Here is a 19,703-nt window from a genome sequence, read left to right as displayed (position 1 = left end):
ATACAGCAGATCTACTAAACTATAATTAACGAATTCCATGTTTAGGAACCTTAATGTTTACATTCATTTTTCCAATTTCTACACAAATGCGAGCGAGTACGCTCGTGCGCGGCACAAATTCCGCGCGAAATATGCAACACTTTCTATGATAGTTCACCACAGCGCCAGCCACGAAGTAATAAAACTATCGAATATGGCTTTCCGGCCGTTTCCATGGTTGCTGACCATCCTTGGGGCTTGGTGCAACTGCAATCTTTAATGAAATATGGTTAGTTCGTATAATCAAGGTAGACAATGAAGACAACATTTTGTGGAAGTTATCCGTTGCATTGCAATGAAAAACTTTAAAAATTCTAATATATATTAAATCTTATAACTACACAAATTTAAATTTAAAAACCCACATAAAATTGGGAAAAAAATGTTCTCTCCCTTGTTATTAAAACTGGTACCGAAGCTGCCCAAAATCATTGTCATCACCAAGTTGAAAATAACCATGTTCTAAAGAAAATCTTGATTAGTATTACACCACGGCGAGTGTTGTTAATCATTCCAACTATTTACTACTAATAAGGTAGCTAATCTCATCAATACGGTAGGAATAAACACTCAGGTTAACCTAGAAATACAATAAGACTGTTAAAACGAAAAGGCAACAACAAGGTTATCATTACAATTCTCTTCAAATCCCTGATACCGTGATTTTACCGTGAAATAAACGAGTACACAACAAGAGAATCCAATAAATATATAGCGGAGCACGGATGGATCACAGTATAAAATTTCAATAACTTCAAAGTAGTTGGATATTATAGATATTTCCCTTAACTAGCTGCTTATCTATAAATTGAAACCCCATTTTAACTTAAATATGGTATTTTACAAAACTACTTTACACTTTTCTCTCCTCGTCCTGCAATAACTAACATACCCTCGGCGCTCTGATTTACCCTACCACACACTCTCTTAGAAGCGTCGGTCGTCACTTTGACCAGCCGCTCCACAGATTGCGTGTGGCAAGGTAAATCAGACTTAAACGGACTGCTCAGAAAAGAGAGTACATCTAAACCCTTAGTAAGGGGCGGTTCGGTAACATACACAAAATCTCCCTTAAATGACAAATAAACCCAACGATCATTAACTTTACTCATCTTACATAAATCAGAATACACTTCAGCATCAAAATTAAGTCTAGGTAAGTAATAATTTAACTCCGTACACACTTCATCAACACCCCTTAAGTCTAAGATCAAATCTACGGCCTTTTTCCTTAATACGTAATTCTTATCCCCTAACATTGCTATCAAAATATTATGTGGATGCGCAAAATAACTGTTGACTTGAACACCATTTAAAATAAAATCTCTTTCAGACTTACTCTTAATAACCTTCTTAATAAAACTAATCTCCTGAAATAAATTTACGGAACCATACACAATAGAATCATAGTATTTAATAAACATATGCATCGGAAAGTATATATTTACAACATATTCTGCTAATTTTCTTAATTTACCCATTACATTACCCGGGACTCCGCCAGACATGAATAATCTTAAGATTCTGCTTTGGAATGTTATCCACCTGGCGTGGCAGAGGGGGCCAATTTCTGTTCCTGCGAGCTTAGGTGGTAGTGCCCCTGCGGAAACAAGAATTTAGAAATTTCAATCCTATGAGTCAGTATTTAACAGCAATGGAACCAGAGCAGGCTTAGCAAGAGAGAGTTTTCGGAAGAGCTTGAACAAGCAGCGTATCAATGAATTAATTTAGAAACACTTACCGGTTTGAACAGCTAAAACGTGGCGGTAGAGAACCTTCTGGTCCCAACTCAGTTTCTTGACAACACCATCAGGAAGAGGGGAGAAGGTGTGGGCTCTGAGTGGGACAAACTTCCTCGACGCCATCTGGTGAACCGGTCCAGCAGCAAGCTTCCCGATGGGGCCGGAGAAAGAATTAGGTCCGGTCGTGACTCCATCGAGCGAGGTGAAGAAATGCCGGAAGGGTAGTTCTATCCTGTGTAATGAGCAAACACTTCTCTGCAGTTCCCTCCCCAGCTTCTTTTCCAAGAGGACGACAACTCCCGAATGTCTTCCTGTGTTAGTGCTCGTCCCGTCACAGCCGCAGCACTTAAGTCCACTTATGTCAATTCCGAGCTCCTTACAATGTTCTCCGATGGCTCTGACAGTGTCGACTCCTGAAATGTCAAATTTATCAGATAATTGTGTTAATTGTGTAGACGGACCGATATTACAGAGTTACAGCACAGTATTACCAACCTACTGTTTTTTTAAATCTCGCTGCTTTATGTGCAGCAAGATGAGAAATTACAGTATCTAAAGAGAGAAGTAGAACAGTATTTCTATGAGTCTATGGAAGGGCCACCAATTTTTGTATCATTCGACAGCGTTTGACCAATGAGACGTTAGATACTACCAATCAATATTGGTGTCACAAAATATAATCCTCGCGAGCATGAAAATAATGGAATTAGCTAACTAACCGCTTCCGCTGTCAGGAGTGGCGAAACCAAGATATCGACCGGACGGCTGTTCCACCAAAGTAATGTGTTCTTCTTCTTGGCGCCGGAGAACTTCGTCTGAGTCTTTGAGGAGGGTTCCTCTATCTTTTCTTCCGTCGAAATACAGGGCTTCGACTGCTGTACCCTTTAGGTTATCCAGTAAAGCTCCCCTGGACTTAGCCCGTATGTTCCGGATCTTCTTTTCTGTCACCTGCTCCTGTATCCCGACTACCTCGTTGTATTTGCTGAGAAAACGGGCTGCAGTCCCGTTTGATAACTGTTCTGCGGCTAATCGAGGAGCGAGATTTTCAAGTTTCATTAAGTTGTATCTCCCTTTCTTAGCTGGTGGTGTCCTGAAGGATTAGTTCAACATTAAATTTTGAAATTTACGTTTTTCTCTTTGAAAACATTTGATGCAAAATTGATACAATTTTAGACACGGTTGATGAGATGTCACGGGGATGGAATATTTTATTGAAACTGGAACTTCCAATTTCCAATTTCATCCATCAGTAGAACGTACCTAAAAAGCTAAAATTTAAACCACATCCGGATTTTTCCAAAACCCAGAACTTTTTCAAAAAAGGACGACTTTACCAATGTAAGCAACATCGCAGAAATAGCACTGATGAATGAGGTTTCTTATCAATATTCAAATTACTTGTTTGCTAATAGTCAAGGTTGAAACTTACATTTGAGCGTTCGAACCGGTGAGATTTTCCTGTTGAATGTGTCGCCTCGATTCGAATCCGTTAAAAAATCCAAAAATCTGTAGAATACAAGTTTGTTCGTCGAATTTAGCAAATTTTTGACGAAATTTGAATCCTCTTTTTATCTAATCATTATATTATGATGCCATTACGTAAAATTATTAGTAATACAGGGTCGGCCAAAAGTCACTGTGCAAACGTTGAACTTAAAACCGGAAACTTTCCATCGATACGGATAAAGAAGGAGATTCTTACCTCGGGTCAGGCTCAAAGTCGCTGTCGCTGTTGGTATCACTGTCTGATCCCTCAGTGTCAGAGTCCAGTTGTAGACTCCGTCGTCTTTTTCTCTCTCGTAAATTGCGTGACTGAAATGTATGTGTTATTACCTGAGTCTGGGCAGAAGGTCCAGCAAGGACTTCAAGGACAGGGGAAACAGCAGTTACGGGAGAGAGATTCTGGTCAGCAACAGGTTCAGGGCTCGCAGAACTGTCAACGTTGATCTCTAGAGCGGATTCGACTTCAGTAGTTACTGGTGTAGATGGCTGGGACTGAGCTTCAGGAGAGGAAGAATAGGTAATGAAAATCTTCTTCTCGAGCTCTTCCTTCCGCTTTCTGACAGTTTGAACGCTTAAAGTAGAATGTTTACGAGCTTGTTCTCGAGTTTTCTTCAGTCTCCTGAAATTTTAACATTTATTACCTCCTCTATTAACGTTCAATCAGAAATTATGAGGTTTAAAGTAGAGGCAGAATGAAGTACTAAAGTACAGGTAATACAATTGTTCAAAGAAATGTCACAAAGTATAGATTTCCGTGTTCTAGGTCAGGTTCAGGTCAAATAGCATAAATTTCAGGCAGAGTGAACATGATTTCAGGCAGGCAGCATTGCGGAAATATCAGAGTCGAAAAGTACAATATCTGTAACGGATCTTAAGTGGGACAGAGAATTAGCCAAACTTAAGTGACAGATTGAAATACAGGAGTTCTCAGAAAGGACAGGTTACCCCAAATTTCAGCGACGAAATCAAGTACAAAAGTACAGGTCAGGTAATACAATTGTTCAAAGAAATGTCACAAAGTATAGATTTTCGTGTTCTAGGTCAGGTTCAGGCCAAATAGCACAAATTTCAGGCAGAGTGAACATGATTTCAGGCAGGCAGCATTGCGGAAATATCAGAGTCGAAAAGTACAATATCTGTAACGGATCTTAAGTGGAGCCAAACTTAAGTGACAGATTTACGGAGCCAAACTTAAGTGACAGATTGAAATACAGGAGTTCTCAGAAAGGACAGGTTACCCCAAATTTCAGCGACGAAATCAAGTACAAAAGTACAGGTCAGGTAATACAATTGTTCAAAGAAATGTCACAAAGTATAGATTTTCGTGTTCTAGGTCAGGTTCAGGCCAAATAGCACAAATTTCAGGCAGAGTGAACATGATTTCAGGCAGGCAGCATTGCGGAAATATCAGAGTCGAAAAGTACAATATCTGTAACGGATCTTAAGTGGAGCCAAACTTAAGTGACAGATTAACGGAGCCAAACTTAAGTGACAGATTGAAATACAGGAGTTCTCAGAAAGGACAGGTTACCCCAAATTTCAGCGACAAAATCAAGTACAAAAGTACAGGTCAGGTAATACAATTGTTCAAAGAAATGTCACAAAGTATAGATTTTCGTGTTCTAGGTCAGGTTCAGGCCAAATAGCACAAATTTCAGGCAGAGTGAACATGATTTCAGGCAGGCAGCATTGCGGAAATATCAGAGTCGAAAAGTACAATATCTGTAACGGATCTTAAGTGGAGCCAAACTTAAGTGACAGATTAACGGAGCCAAACTTAAGTGACAGATTGCAATACAGGAGTTCTCAGAAAGGACAGGTTACCCCAAATTTCAGCGACGAAATCAAGTACAAAAGTACAGGTCAGGTAATACAATTGTTCAAAGAAATGTCACAAAGTATAGATTTCCGTGTTCTAGGTCAGGTTCAGGCCAAATAGCACAAATTTCAGGCAGAGTGAACATGATTTCAGGCAGGCAGCATTGCGGAAATATCAGAGTCGAAAAGTACAATATCTGTAACGGATCTTAAGTGGAGCCAAACTTAAGTGACAGATTAACGGAGCCAAACTTAAGTGACAGATTGAAATACAGGAGTTCTCAGAAAGGACAGGTTACCCCAAATTTCAGCGACAAAATCAAGTACAAAAGTACAGGTCAGGTAATACAATTGTTCAAAGAAATGTCACAAAGTATAGATTTTCGTGTTCTAGGTCAGGTTCAGGCCAAATAGCACAAATTTCAGGCAGAGTGAACATGATTTCAGGCAGGCAGCATTGCGGAAATATCAGAGTCGAAAAGTACAATATCTGTAACGGATCTTAAGTGGAGCCAAACTTAAGTGACAGATTAACGGAGCCAAACTTAAGTGACAGATTGCAATACAGGAGTTCTCAGAAAGGACAGGTTACCCCAAATTTCAGCGACGAAATCAAGTACAAAAGTACAGGTCAGGTAATACAATTGTTCAAAGAAATGTCACAAAGTATAGATTTTCGTGTTCTAGGTCAGGTTCAGGCCAAATAGCACAAATTTCAGGCAGAGTGAACATGATTTCAGGCAGGCAGCATTGCGGAAATATCAGAGTCGAAAAGTACAATATCTGTAACGGATCTTAAGTGGAGCCAAACTTAAGTGACAGATTAACGGAGCCAAACTTAAGTGACAGATTGAAATACAGGAGTTCTCAGAAAGGACAGGTTACCCCAAATTTCAGCGACGAAATCAAGTACAAAAGTACAGGTCAGGTAATACAATTGTTCAAAGAAATGTCACAAAGTATAGATTTTCGTGTTCTAGGTCAGGTTCAGGCCAAATAGCACAAATTTCAGGCAGAGTGAACATGATTTCAGGCAGGCGGCATTGCGGAAATATCAGAGTCGAAAAGTACAATATCTGTAACGGATCTTAAGTGGAGCCAAACTTAAGTGACAGATTAACGGAGCCAAACTTAAGTGACAGATTGAAATACAGGAGTTCTCAGAAAGGACAGGTTACCCCAAATTTCAGCGACAAAATCAAGTACAAAAGTACAGGTCAGGTAATACAATTCAAAGAAATGTCACAAAGTATAGATTTTCGTGTTCTATGTCAGGTTCAGGCCAAATAGCACAAATTTCAGGCAGAGTGAACATGATTTCAGGCAGGCAGCATTGCGGAAATATCAGAGTCGAAAAGTACAATATCTGTAACGGATCTTAAGTGGAGCCAAACTTAAGTGACAGATTAACGGAGCCAAACTTAAGTGACAGATTGCAATACAGGAGTTCTCAGAAAGGACAGGTTACCCCAAATTTCAGCGACGAAATCAAGTACAAAAGTACAGGTCAGGTAATACAATTGTTCAAAGAAATGTCACAAAGTATAGATTTCCGTGTTCTAGGTCAGGTTCAGGCCAAATAGCACAAATTTCAGGCAGAGTGAACATGATTTCAGGCAGGCAGCATTGCGGAAATATCAGAGTCGAAAAGTACAATATCTGTAACGGATCTTAAGTGGAGCCAAACTTAAGTGACAGATTAACGGAGCCAAACTTAAGTGACAGATTGAAATACAGGAGTTCTCAGAAAGGACAGGTTACCCCAAATTTCAGCGACAAAATCAAGTACAAAAGTACAGGTCAGGTAATACAATTGTTCAAAGAAATGTCACAAAGTATAGATTTTCGTGTTCTAGGTCAGGTTCAGGCCAAATAGCACAAATTTCAGGTAGAGTGAACATGATTTCAGGCAGGCAGCATTGCGGAAATATCAGAGTCGAAAAGTACAATATCTGTAACGGATCTTAAGTGGAGCCAAACTTAAGTGACAGATTAACGGAGCCAAACTTAAGTGACAGATTGCAATACAGGAGTTCTCAGAAAGGACAGGTTACCCCAAATTTCAGCGACGAAATCAAGTACAAAAGTACAGGTCAGGTAATACAATTGTTCAAAGAAATGTCACAAAGTATAGATTTCCGTGTTCTAGGTCAGGTTCAGGCCAAATAGCACAAATTTCAGGCAGAGTGAACATGATTTCAGGCAGGCAGCATTGCGGAAATATCAGAGTCGAAAAGTACAATATCTGTAACGGATCTTAAGTGGAGCCAAACTTAAGTGACAGATTAACGGAGCCAAACTTAAGTGACAGATTGAAATACAGGAGTTCTCAGAAAGGACAGGTTACCCCAAATTTCAGCGACAAAATCAAGTACAAAAGTACAGGTCAGGTAATACAATTGTTCAAAGAAATGTCACAAAGTATAGATTTTCGTGTTCTAGGTCAGGTTCAGGCCAAATAGCACAAATTTCAGGCAGAGTGAACATGATTTCAGGCAGGCAGCATTGCGGAAATATCAGAGTCGAAAAGTACAATATCTGTAACGGATCTTAAGTGGAGCCAAACTTAAGTGACAGATTAACGGAGCCAAACTTAAGTGACAGATTGCAATACAGGAGTTCTCAGAAAGGACAGGTTACCCCAAATTTCAGCGACGAAATCAAGTACAAAAGTACAGGTCAGGTAATACAATTGTTCAAAGAAATGTCACAAAGTATAGATTTCCGTGTTCTAGGTCAGGTTCAGGCCAAATAGCACAAATTTCAGGCAGAGTGAACATGATTTCAGGCAGGCAGCATTGCGGAAATATCAGAGTCGAAAAGTACAATATCTGTAACGGATCTTAAGTGGAGCCAAACTTAAGTGACAGATTAACGGAGCCAAACTTAAGTGACAGATTGAAATACAGGAGTTCTCAGAAAGGACAGGTTACCGCAAATTTCAGCGAATTTCTAAAATACAGTACAATATGCGTAAAACTAACAAAAAACTAACCCGACAAGGGATTTGTGGGAGTCGGAGCAGCAGTAGGTGTCCAAGAGAGTCTGAGCCACCTGGTGAAGTAGAGGAGTTCCAGTTAGAGTAGAAGTGGCACAGAAGGACAGGTATCTCAAGACATCCCCGGAAGTCGGAAGTGCAGCAGGATCAGGTAAAGGAGCCTTCCCTCCGATGAAGGTCAGGTAATGTCCGAGAGGCATACGATCAGGAGTAAGTTTAGAATAGGTTGTAGTTGAGAGAAGTGATAAATACTTAATAAATTGTAATGGAATGGTCTTCTCTTTTATACCACCACGGCCCTATCAGGGCTGATAGTCCAGCTTGTCGAACGTGACCCAATCAGTGCTGATCACCGTTCGGTTTCTCCTTGCTTCCTTGTTGAACGTGACCCAATCAGCAAAAACCTTTCTACAAGTCGTCGTCACCTAACGAGTGCCGATCACTGTTCTGGTTCTCCTTGCTTTCTTGTTGAACGTCACCCAATCATTTGGCACGGGTTAGTCACGTGATCTCATTAAACATCTTGTTGCACGAGATCATTATCAGGACTTAAATGTCACCTCACCCACAACGATAACTTTCAATCCAATCTACTTTATGTACCTTTCTTATTTACATCAGAAAACCAGCAGTTGGTTAAGTTTCGATATAACAAGATTAAATTACCAACTTAGTGCTGATCCAAATGTTTGGACTAGTTTTGAAATGGGCAGCAAACTCCACGTTTCAGAACATCAATGCATGGAACTGAGATTTGCAGTGTTCGTTGAAAGCAACAAGCTAAAGCGCCCACGTGTTCCCTGTAGTGAAAACTTTATCCAACGCGAAATACATATTTTGGCGCTAGGCGAGCTGGTAAACTTAATTTTCAGTGCGCGGCGTGCTGTCCACGGTTGCTGAGTGATGCATGGGTGGCCAAAATTAATGAGATGACCGATATTTTCTCAAAAAACTTTGCTGTTAAATCTAATTTATCATTATTTGAGGTCTAATTTGGATAATGCATAGAAAAACTGTAATAATTTCAATACTGCTGCTTGACCCAGCTTATATGTTTGGCTCCGCGCGATCGTCTCAAATTACGCGATTATAATGCGATAAAGTGAGCTTAGTTATCAGAACTTCAACATGCCTAAACATTGGCCAATCTTGAAAACTTTGGTATCCCCGTATAGGGAAAATTGTTGGCTACAAGATCTGACAGTTGGCATATTGATTTAGGCATTTAAAATCGATGGGCGACCCCTAATGGAGAGGTTACAGGTTGGTTTGATGTCAACTCGGGTACTGGGCAAGGTGATATACAGGGACCACCAGTCTTCAACTTTTGTTTGAGTTTTTCGGCATACCTTATGGAACTGAACAAGGTCATTAGTAAAGGGGCTTTATTACAGCTGCCAGCCCCCGGGGTAGAAGAGAAACATCTTTTGGACACTGATTACGCTGATGACATGGCTATGTTAGATAACTCAAAAGAGGGGCTGCAGGAAACCACTGACCTTCTCTGCAAATACAGTGCCTATGCGGGTCTGAAGATTAATGCTGGCAAGACACAGAGCATGGTTGTCAGCAAAAGTGCATCGCAGAGGCCGTATTCTAAAGACGACACTATGGACATCAATGTGGAAGGTCTCCCAATACAGCAGGTCAGCAATTTCACTTACTTGGGTGCAATCATCAGTGCGAATGGAACAATTGACAAAGAACTTTCAGCTCGAATTCAAAAGGCCTCTGGGGCATTCTATCAGCTCAGCAGTATATGGTACAGTCGCAACATCAAGACTCCAACTAAAATCAGGATTTACAAAGCGGCTGTGCTCACTATACTGCTTTATGGAAGTGAGGTATGGAATACCACACAGACGCAGATGAAAAGATTTGAGGTGTTCCATCATAGATGTCTAAGGAGAATCCTGAAAATAAAATGGTTTTATCATGTATCTAATGCTGATGTACTTAAGCGGGCTAACATCGCCCCTGTTGATACTTTCGTACGAGCAGCTAGACTCCGATGGTTTGGCCATGTGGTGAGGATGCCAGAAGAAAGAATACCCAACTATCTTCTGCACTGGATCCCAAAGCATGGTAAAAGGTCAAGAGGTAGACCTCGGAAAAACTGGTTGTCATGTGTCCGGGAGGATGCAGCAATCTTCACAGGTGTCGATAACATCACGATAGAAGATGCAGAACAACAAGCTACAGACAGGGTTCACTGGAGAGGTTTAATACACCGGAGAAAGGAGTTACTTTGTGGTGCAGGCCACTCCAACGACTAGGAGGAGACCTTTTCAAGTACAAGTAAGTAAGTAAGTATAGTCAGCTTATCTAAGGATCTCATCTACTGACTTGCCTCTAAGTTTAACATTTAAGTTCACAAGGCCCCCTTCATAAAATATGGGCAACTGTTTGAGCGGTACCACTACGGGTGTTTATATACCTGTAGGTAAATTTGACGACTTCACGTGGTGCCGTAATACTAATGTAACATGGCTAAGGCTTTGAGCTTTAACCAATCATCTATCACATTACCTGGGCACTCATTAAAATGGTCGTTAGAAGCCCGACTAGTATTAATGACATTAACGCTCGAGACAGTGCAGCTGGATGAATGGCTGCACCACGCTAACACGTGGATCAACTTGAGACCAACGAACAAAATTGATTTATTATTGGGAATAGATCAAAATTGAAAACTCTCTAAGACATGTCAAAAACGGAGCATTTTGGGTATTTTACCTGTACTACTACTTGTAGGTTTTACAATAAATAGTTTTTATTGTTAGTGACGTATATTTTTATAAGTAAGCTTTCTTAATCATAAATCAATAATTTTTTATAATTGAAGCTAGGCTAAATTTCATTCTAGACGTTAAAAAGCTATAACCTAATGTGCAAGAAATGGGCACCATGGGGATATCTTCAATCTTCATGGGCTTTTTTTGTTGATCGGCTGCTATGTCAAAATTAAGTTTGACTAAAATTAAAACTTTCATGTATTTCGCAACAAATAAATCGCCTCAGTTTATCATTTTATATTTTCGTTGCACCAAGCAAAGTAGGTAGCCGTTTTTTATCACGATCGAGATATTTTTATATTTTTGAAGGTGGAATAAGATGCGGTTTTTTAAAATCGTTTAATTTTGATATGATTTCGATTTCAAACATATCGAGGGTCCACAATTTTACACTAGTTGTTATTTGATGATGCTGACGACCATGACGACACATGGTCAAGCAATAATCGCATTAAATTACTTCTGACAACACAGAATATGAACTGTCATATTGACTTTGAAGGGTCGGTTGACTCTTGGTCGTTAAAATAACATGAAATGATGGAACTTAAACTTAAATTAATTTCATTGATTTGCCACGTCTGCCAACGCAGGCTATAATTTTAAGTAGCGATCAGAAAGGTGAATTCTCTACGCGAAATTCATTTTGTGCGACATTGCAAAATTACACTTTGACCATGGGGTCAATATTTCTCACAAAGTTATAAGCCTTAGTAGATTGAGTAGATTTCAACCGTATTTGGTAAATTAACTTGTATGATCCGTCACCCTACGACTCCTACCTTACGACTCTGGCACCCTTCAGGGTAACTATCAAATAACTTTCAAATATTTTCTTGTTAATCTTCTCTTGATCTAGCGGGCGTGCTCGCTAAAGTAACATGAAATGATAAGGATGACCCTTCCCTCATTATAATAAGTTTGATTTTCTGGTTGCCTATTATACTGATAGGTTTATAACCTACCAAGACTGAAGACGCGTGCCGAGTTGGACTCGTCGACGGTCCTAATATTTGAAACAAATATTTTACGAGTATCACCCGTTAACCTGAGCCATATTGCATATCTTTTCCCGGTCTTTTAGCGTAGCCATACTCTATTAATCAATTTCTTATCTCGAATCTCAATTCTAGTCACTCTCGGAGCTTAAGTTTTTTTCGTGGAATTTAGAAAGATCAAAGCTTAGAGTGAGAGTTATAATATGATCGATGTTCAATGACCATGTTGTGCGATTGATTAATCTTGATTGGACTTTATCTTCTTGGGTTTTTGGGGCTTTTTTAAAACAGTCAAAAATAAATCCCTTATTTGAAAAATGGAACCTATAAAAATTAACGTAATTTTACGGAATTATGGTTTATTAAGTTTAAACTTTCAGATTCAAAATTTCACAGCAAAATAACATTTTTTTTAGAGACAAAGCCGTACTTGTTTTTTAAACTTTAAAATTCGAGAAATGATTTAAACATTGTGTTAAATTATAAACCGCTTAAATTTTTAAATCGCTTGAATTCATACACTGAATGACATTTTAACACTGTTATAATAACATAAACCCGCCACGCAAAGGGTTTATATAACAGATCATCCCGCGCTAGCGGGATGATCTGATAAACATATACGAGTGCGCGCAGCGCACGAGTTTTGTGTTAATATGTAATCCCGAAGCGCCAGCTGAGGGATTACATTTATTTAGCCCTGAGCGTGAAGTGTTTATGGATTATAATCATCTCCGGCGATTTCGACAAGGGATTTATACTTTAGATTGGAAAGCAGTTCATCAATCTGAATGTCAAACCGATCTGTCATAGTGGAGCAATAGCTTGAACGTTAGCAGGAACAAGAGCTGGAAGGAGAGCAAGCAAAACAATACTATTTTTAGGGCACGGACAAGGGTAGCTGGCTAGTCGCCAATGCAACTTCTCACGCCACGCGTTGGAGAAATTCCAAGAATTAGCTGCTTTGGCAACGTTCCCAGGAATTTGCGTGTAAAAGAAGTGGACGGTTACGATGTTTCATATCACGTGGTGCGCTTTCGTGTCACGTGGTATAGACTCGGCGTATGCTATTGGTGGCACGTGGTACGCACGTGACGCGCCCACGTGATCGCGCGTCTAACTGTTCTACTATTATCGAGTTCTAATCAGCAGTATCATTGATTATTGTAAGTCGGAGAATTGAATGATAAACATCAGTTACGACTAAAAAGCGGGCCGGGTTTATACAAATTTCCGGGGCGGGATGATATCACCTTGAGATGTTTATCTAACAGCGGGCCGGGCTGAGTGATAATATGATCCCGCGTCGAAATCCCGGAGATATTTATACTATAATAACCTCATCACTATTCACTAAACACCTTACGTACTGCTGAGTTATTAAAGTGTTATCACTATGGTGACAACATCTACAATTAGTTGGACATTTAAGTATATGGTTATCGTAGTTGAGCCTACCCGATGGTGCTCCACCGTAGTTAGTACACCTTGGACTCGAGATTGTACTATTAAATATCAATTAGTTATTCTGTCGTTAGTAACTCTGATCCTATAATTATAGTTGTAAACTAAATATTATTATAGTCCTTATTTTACGTGATCTTCAATTTCTTAGAACCCACCTGCCGATATAATTAGTATTACAATCCCTCGTACGCTATGGTCAAGTTATAAGATAGTCTTGATGTTAGACAGTTTTATTTGTTATCAAGTTTGTTGGATATATAGTAAGCCAGATGACCAGGTGTTTATTTACTTGTTGAGCGATTTTTGTACGTCATTTTGTAACAGATAGTAAGATGTATACAACTACAATTAAGAAGAAACGTATTAGTAGTAATTAAGTGTTAACTGATTTAGTGATTATATCACATCGTTGTCTTTAGCAGGGTCGTAGACAACTATAATATTTCAGTCGGGTAACATTTTGGTAGATTTAAGGATTCCTTTTCAGGATCCGCAAGTTTCTCGGCGTCATGACTCCCTTGATTTTGTACAACAGATCTTTTAGCTTTATGTTGATAAAGTTGTGGTACCGATCAGTACCGTGGTGGAGGTATCAGAAAAACAAATTCATCTCTTCCGTGAACAATTTAAACAATTTTACGGTACGTACTTTTAAAAATAGCTGCACGGTACGTACTAATAAAAAACGTCGTACCGTAGGTACTTTAAGCCGGGTACGGTACGTACTTCTAATCTTAGATGGTGCTACCACCAATTTAGTGAGATACCCTCCCAAAGTTTGGTCCAATCAGAAAATGGATTAGATTCGGCCAATCGAGCGTCGACGAACTGACAAAGAAGTCTTTTAGTTCAGTGCAATTAATTGTTCAACATGTGCTGCACCCTTGACGATTCTTCCAAACTTCTGACTCATTGCTGTTATCGTATGTATATTACTCACGTTCTTTTTCTTACTTATTACTTTTCTACTGTTAATAACGTGGAATGCTAGATAGACAATATCAAATTTTTTAAGTACGGTAACTACTTCTGTTAACAGTTATTTGGCATACGGTGTTTTTTTTCCTATTAGTGCAAATGGTAGTTTCTCTAAAATGAAGAAAACAATGAACAGTTTTTAATTGTTTGATTATTTAAAATTTAAAATTGTGAGATTGTTACTTTATATTATACTGTTTAAAATCAAATGGTCCACACCGGCCTCAAAGACAACTTAAGTCGCAGTTTTAATCTAGGATTATATTGAGTGCTTTCGTTATAGCGTTATTTTTCATTTTTGTTTCTTGTGCCCTTTCTTTTATACTTATAGTTTTCTTTCAATTTTCATGATTTCAATATTATCTGCAATAATCTCACGGCAACAGATTAAATGAAATTGTTATATTATATGTTATATTCAGTATCATGACTTTATTATCGGTGTCGGGGATCGGACCACTTTAAAATATCATTTTAAATTTTCATTCCAGGACTTAGTCAGATCTGTCATTCTGTCCCAAAAATGCTTTGCCATGAAAAGCTTCCACAGTACACATCAAGGAAAAGTTGTCTGTTCTGTCGCCTTTGGCATCCAGCTCAAATCTCCATTAGCATTAGGTCTAGCTTCCTTTAACTAGCCAAATACTCGATGTCAATGACATAATGTCATTATATTTATAGTAATTAGCGATGATCCTGTTCCCCAAGGATCCACTAAACTCCTCTGCGCTGGATGATTTAATTTTTTCCTTTTCACCCTTTTGAAAAAAGGCAATAGTGAAAGGTTACGAATGGACGTTTTTGCAGAAAAACGTGGATTTTGGAGATAGCGGTAGGTGGGTCAAATATATGTCGTGTTCCTTACTTGCTTGCTTCCGTTCGTTACCATGTCAACTTGCCGCGCGCACGCGCACGGGGATTGCTTGCGGAGATGTGGTGTATAGCTAGTCTGTGGTCAATGAATGCGCGGCACGAGCGTATTTTAATGTATACTAGTAATGTATAGTATTTTGTAATAAGCCCAACTTGAATGTGGCACGCGTAGTCTACTGATGTTTCAATATTATTATTATAAGGTGAGCTGATTAGAGCTTATATTAATAGTTATAGTGAAATGGAAATCTAGCGTCCGCCAAAACGAAACAACGGGCGCAATTCTTGTTGTTAATAAAAACAACACTTGCTGCAGTCTCCAGGCAACACTGCAATTTTCAAAAAGGCCTCTAATTAGCGCTAGATATGGAACCCTCTTTTGTTTACGGTCCTTAATAAACCGTAGAGTTCTTTTTATTTAATTAAACCTAGACGTGAACCAGCTTTTATACAGAGCCAGAGGGTGAGCATGTTCTCATCCCACTTTAGTCTGTTGTCTTTACTCTGGACTAGTGCCAATCCATCCAGGGTGAAGAAAAATCTGAAAGCTCATTTTGCTTATAAAAATAGAGAGCACTTAGCATTTATTGGGATGAAATTTCATTTTGGTTCTTCCACCCAACATCGCAGTGCTTGTAGGATATTTGGGTGTCTACAGCATATATTATAGGTACATATATAGGGTGATTTGTGTACCACTACCTTAACTGACTTACGCATTTTGAAATGTCATTAATAAATATTACAAAAACAGGAGGTCCTAGGATGGAGCCCTACGGAATTTCTAATTGGACAGTTCGTCCAAATCAAAGTCCGTTGACATTTTTTCCCAAAAGTATTCCCCTACGAACTTATTGTCCAGGATTGAAGATATGACCACTTTATAATTTCGGTAAATTCCAATTTCTGTCATCGGACTAAATTATATCATTGGATCAATAAAAACAAGTTGTTATTCAAATTTTAATCATATTATGGCATGATCACTTCCTCGGCTTCTATAATTCCTCGTTCATTTATTATGAGTCTGCATGGCGAGTCTGCCTCCACATCTTCTGGCTCAATCTATGCAAATGGTAATTGTACCGGGCGATGAACGATCTTATTAATATTATAACTGCAGCTCTACCACTTCCAGAGAGATACTTGAATTTAACTCGTTCAGCTTCGCCACTAATTGTTTTTCTTGGTTAATATTATTATTATTTATCTACTCAGCGGGAGAAATTAATTATAAACTATTTTACTTACCATTGCCGATTATTTTACATGTACACATATCACAGTGCTGGCAAGCACGACCGTTGCATTTATTGTGGGTATACTATGTACCCCATTTACTATTATACCCCCTTTACTATTATACCCCCTTTACTATTATACCCCCTTTACTATTATACCCCCTTTACTATTATACCCTCTTTGTTACACGTTTTACAAGCCTCTTTCGTGCACGCGAAGCGTGCACTCCGGCCGGAGGCGGCGGCCGAAGGCCGCCGCCTCCGGCAGGAGTTTTTCAGACATTAAGACTCATCGGAAGTCGTTCAGCAGATTTATTTTAGTTCAAAACATTCTAATTTGATGTCAAAGATGACAGGAATAAAAAATAGTTATGTTGAGATTTTTAAGAAATTTGCATAAAATACTCGCCAGCACTGTTATACGAAATTCGGTAAAAAAACCCAAAATCGCCATATTCAGGTGCCTTAAAAACCATGTTAAAATTAAGTTAGAGATCTGAAATTTTTCAGGGCGTCTAGACGTTGACCAAATCGACTGCAAAAAAAGTTTCAGGTTTCAGGAACATCGGGAAGTGGGTTTTCTAGAACCCCTGTTTTATGACAGATTGTCGTGATATATACATATATATACATATTCAGGGATAGACGCTTTGCCAGTCAATTGTAGCCTGTATTTAATTGTCCATAGATTCAAAAGTATAAAAGATACAGCCATTTCCGACCACAGGTCTTGAAAATAATTGTTTACACTTTAGTTTACATTGTACAAACAAATTATTTGACGTCATGAACACCCTTTGATGACGTCATCAAGTTAACCGTTTTTAAAACTTGATTTTTGACAAAGTAATAACTTTTAAAAATGATTTTACACCATTAAAAAGTAATTGTATTCAAAATCTGAGGAAATTTTCATCTTAGATAATTGTTCAAGCATTCTGAAAATCTACCGGAAAGTTTTTCTAGCTTGCTCCTTCATAAAGATATTCGTCATTGAAGTTTGTGCTTTTTTGAAGAATTATTTTATAAAAACGTCAATTTTGCGATTTAGTATTCTCTGGTGTTGGGCCATGCCTTGGGATGCGGAGCTCAGTTCTGCTTCCTATAGGTATAAATTGTGCATTAGGCTAGTTTTAAAGTTGAAAATAGAAAAGTTGCACACGTGGGGACACGCCCAAATTGATAGAAAATTGCTAAAATCACTGAAAATTGCTGTTTTCGTCATTTTCTGTCAACTTTAGAGTGCCGTTGTGATTACAATTCTTCTTGAAATACTTTGAAACTTTGCATGCTTATCAAACTATATATAAAACAATTACATGCAAAAATTTACGGCGATTCAATATTGAATGCGCACGCAACGTCCGCTCAAAGTTTGCACGCGCGAAAGGTGAGAATTTTGCTCATTCGTGATTTCCAACAAATTCTGCTTTGCCACGACAGTTTAATGTCATTATATATGAATTTAATGCCAACTTGAATGAATATTAAGTGGCATATTCAGTCAGTGATCGACCGATATGCTTACCTAAACACAAGGAAATGTTTTTAAAGGAAAAATTTCGAAATCGTTGAAACTTCCTCCTTATTAATGAAGATATCAGTTTATATTTCGACTTTATAAAGTACCCTGACATTATAATCAAAAATAGATGATATTTGACCAAAACCCATAATCATGGGTAGAGTGGACCGCTGCCAGTGTCTCTCTTTCCCAAACAAAAGGAAATGATATTAATTTGATTGACCGTTCTCAAATGCAAAATGATACCGAGAATGAAATCGGTCGCTCGCTTTTCCCATTCATTTACAATTGTAATAGACTATGAAAAACTACCCAAAGGCAGCTGTACTCGGCAATAAAGATTCAATAAACTTCAGCAGTAGTAACTACCACCCTTACCCCGAAATACTAGGTATCGACCCGAACGCAACCCAAAGAGATTTTTACAGCATCTGATTGATGTAATCAATCGAAACTTATTACAATTCGAAAGCCGTGAATGAATGGGAAAAGCGAGCGACCGATTTCATTCTCGGTATCATTTTGCATTTGAGAACGGTCAATCAAATTAATATCATTTCCTTTTGTTTGGGAAAGAGAGACACTGGCAGCGGTCCACTCTACCCATGATTATGGGTTTTGGTCAAATTTTATCTGCTTAAATTGAAAAACCGCACAAAAAGAGGAAAAAATTCCGGTTTTTAATGGTTTTGAATTCCATCGAGCTTTCATTTTAATGTCCGTTAAAAATTATGTCCGTTCACGCAATTTCCTGTTAAATAACGTCCAATAAGGTATCTCATTTCCCCCCAGAACCATCACATCTATCATGTTATAGAAAAGAAGGTCAAGGAACTTTCTTTTGTCGTGAGTAGATTAGTTAATCATCTGTGGACTGTGTTCAACTACAAAATGGGCCTAATTAAACTTCCTACGATCACATACCACACATTTTTTTCACCAGCCTTATACACAATAAATCCCCGATTCGCCGTGCCCCAATTCGCCGTAAACCCCGATTTACCGTACCTCTCCCTTTCCCCCAAAATTTAGAAAAAATGTCTTAGTTTAGTATCACGTGAGCCTTTGGAATACGGCTTATAAATGGGTCCCTGATCTCAAGCAAGCTTGTCAGACTCGTTGTTTCTCGTAATCACCTCGTATATTAGAGTTTGTGGACCATAACCTTGTAGCGCGATGCACTACTGGGTCGCGCGCGCGCATCCAATAATGCTTCTCGCAACCACAGTATGCAGATCGGCGAGATGCGAAGGATTGACATCGTGAATCAAACCATAACCATGACAAATTGGAAACCAATTATGTGCGGAGAGAAACCATGTGATCTGACGGGGACTGTAAGTTAAAACCATGATTTACCGTACACCCCTGTTTACCGTACTATTTCTCTCTCCCCAAACTGTGCGGTAAATCGGGGTTTCTGCACTGTATTGGTTTATAATCAGTATTCAGGTTACCGACTATAACAACGGTACAATGTCGGCTGAACAGTCAGCTGATCTGGTCAGCAACACTTTTGTAAGAGTACCGACAGAGTTCCTAGCAGGCAAACACTTTGATCATTCGCTTGTCTCAATGTCACATTGCGACCTCAACTTAGCGGCCCAGGGCGGGCCGTAAGGCCAGGCAATCTCCGGCAATCATTCACCGCATTGAACATCAGGTTTCTAGCTCAGTTTTTCGCAAAATGTTCCTGATTTGATTTGAAATTTTCATCAAATAATGA

At 38.9% G+C, this 19,703-nt stretch overlaps 2 protein-coding genes across 4 annotated transcripts in view; one reads left to right on the top strand and one right to left on the bottom strand.

The window, feature by feature from the left end:
- Positions 1-19,703, top strand: part of LOC134823331 (uncharacterized) — an 87,279-nt gene that overhangs the window by 49,829 nt on the left and 17,747 nt on the right. The window lies entirely within an intron of this gene.
- On the bottom strand, positions 311-8,825 carry LOC134821764 (uncharacterized). Of its 3 annotated transcripts, XM_063832529.1 has the most exons (6): positions 8,098-8,187; positions 3,484-3,903; positions 3,211-3,287; positions 2,501-2,871; positions 1,781-2,194; positions 311-1,639 (listed from the first exon to the last, which is right to left on the bottom strand). In XM_063832529.1, coding segments are annotated over exons 3-6 (1,539 nt in total). In that variant the 5' UTR covers positions 3,213-3,287; positions 3,484-3,903; positions 8,098-8,187; the 3' UTR covers positions 311-887. The 3 variants fall into 3 exon arrangements, with proteins under 3 accessions (XP_063688599.1, XP_063688588.1, XP_063688607.1); XM_063832537.1 differs by lacking the exons at positions 1,781-2,194; positions 2,501-2,871 and adding an exon at positions 3,003-3,041 and having other exon boundaries at positions 1,571-1,631; positions 8,098-8,825; XM_063832518.1 differs by lacking the exons at positions 3,211-3,287; positions 3,484-3,903 and having other exon boundaries at positions 8,098-8,825.

Source organism: Bolinopsis microptera, chromosome 1 (genome assembly GCF_026151205.1).
Source record: "Bolinopsis microptera isolate Bmic1 chromosome 1, MBARI_Bmic_1.0, whole genome shotgun sequence".
Classification (NCBI taxonomy): Eukaryota; Metazoa; Ctenophora; class Tentaculata; order Lobata; family Bolinopsidae; genus Bolinopsis; species Bolinopsis microptera.
The sequence above is the reverse complement of the archived record's forward strand: the minus strand, read 5'-3'. Positions and strand labels throughout refer to the sequence as shown.

Excerpts from the sequence above, each read along its gene's own strand:
- LOC134821764 (XM_063832518.1), bottom strand. The coding sequence starts at position 8,300 with ATGCCTCTCGGACATTACCTGACCTTCATCGGAGGGAAGGCTCCTTTA. Across the intron at positions 2,872-8,097 it reads TCCCACAAATCCCTTGTCGG|GACACCACCAGCTAAGAAAG; the intron begins GTTAGTTTTTTG and ends CTAATCCTTCAG. Across the intron at positions 1,640-1,780 it reads CGTTTTAGCTGTTCAAACCG|GGGCACTACCACCTAAGCTC; the intron begins GTAAGTGTTTCT and ends TTGTTTCCGCAG.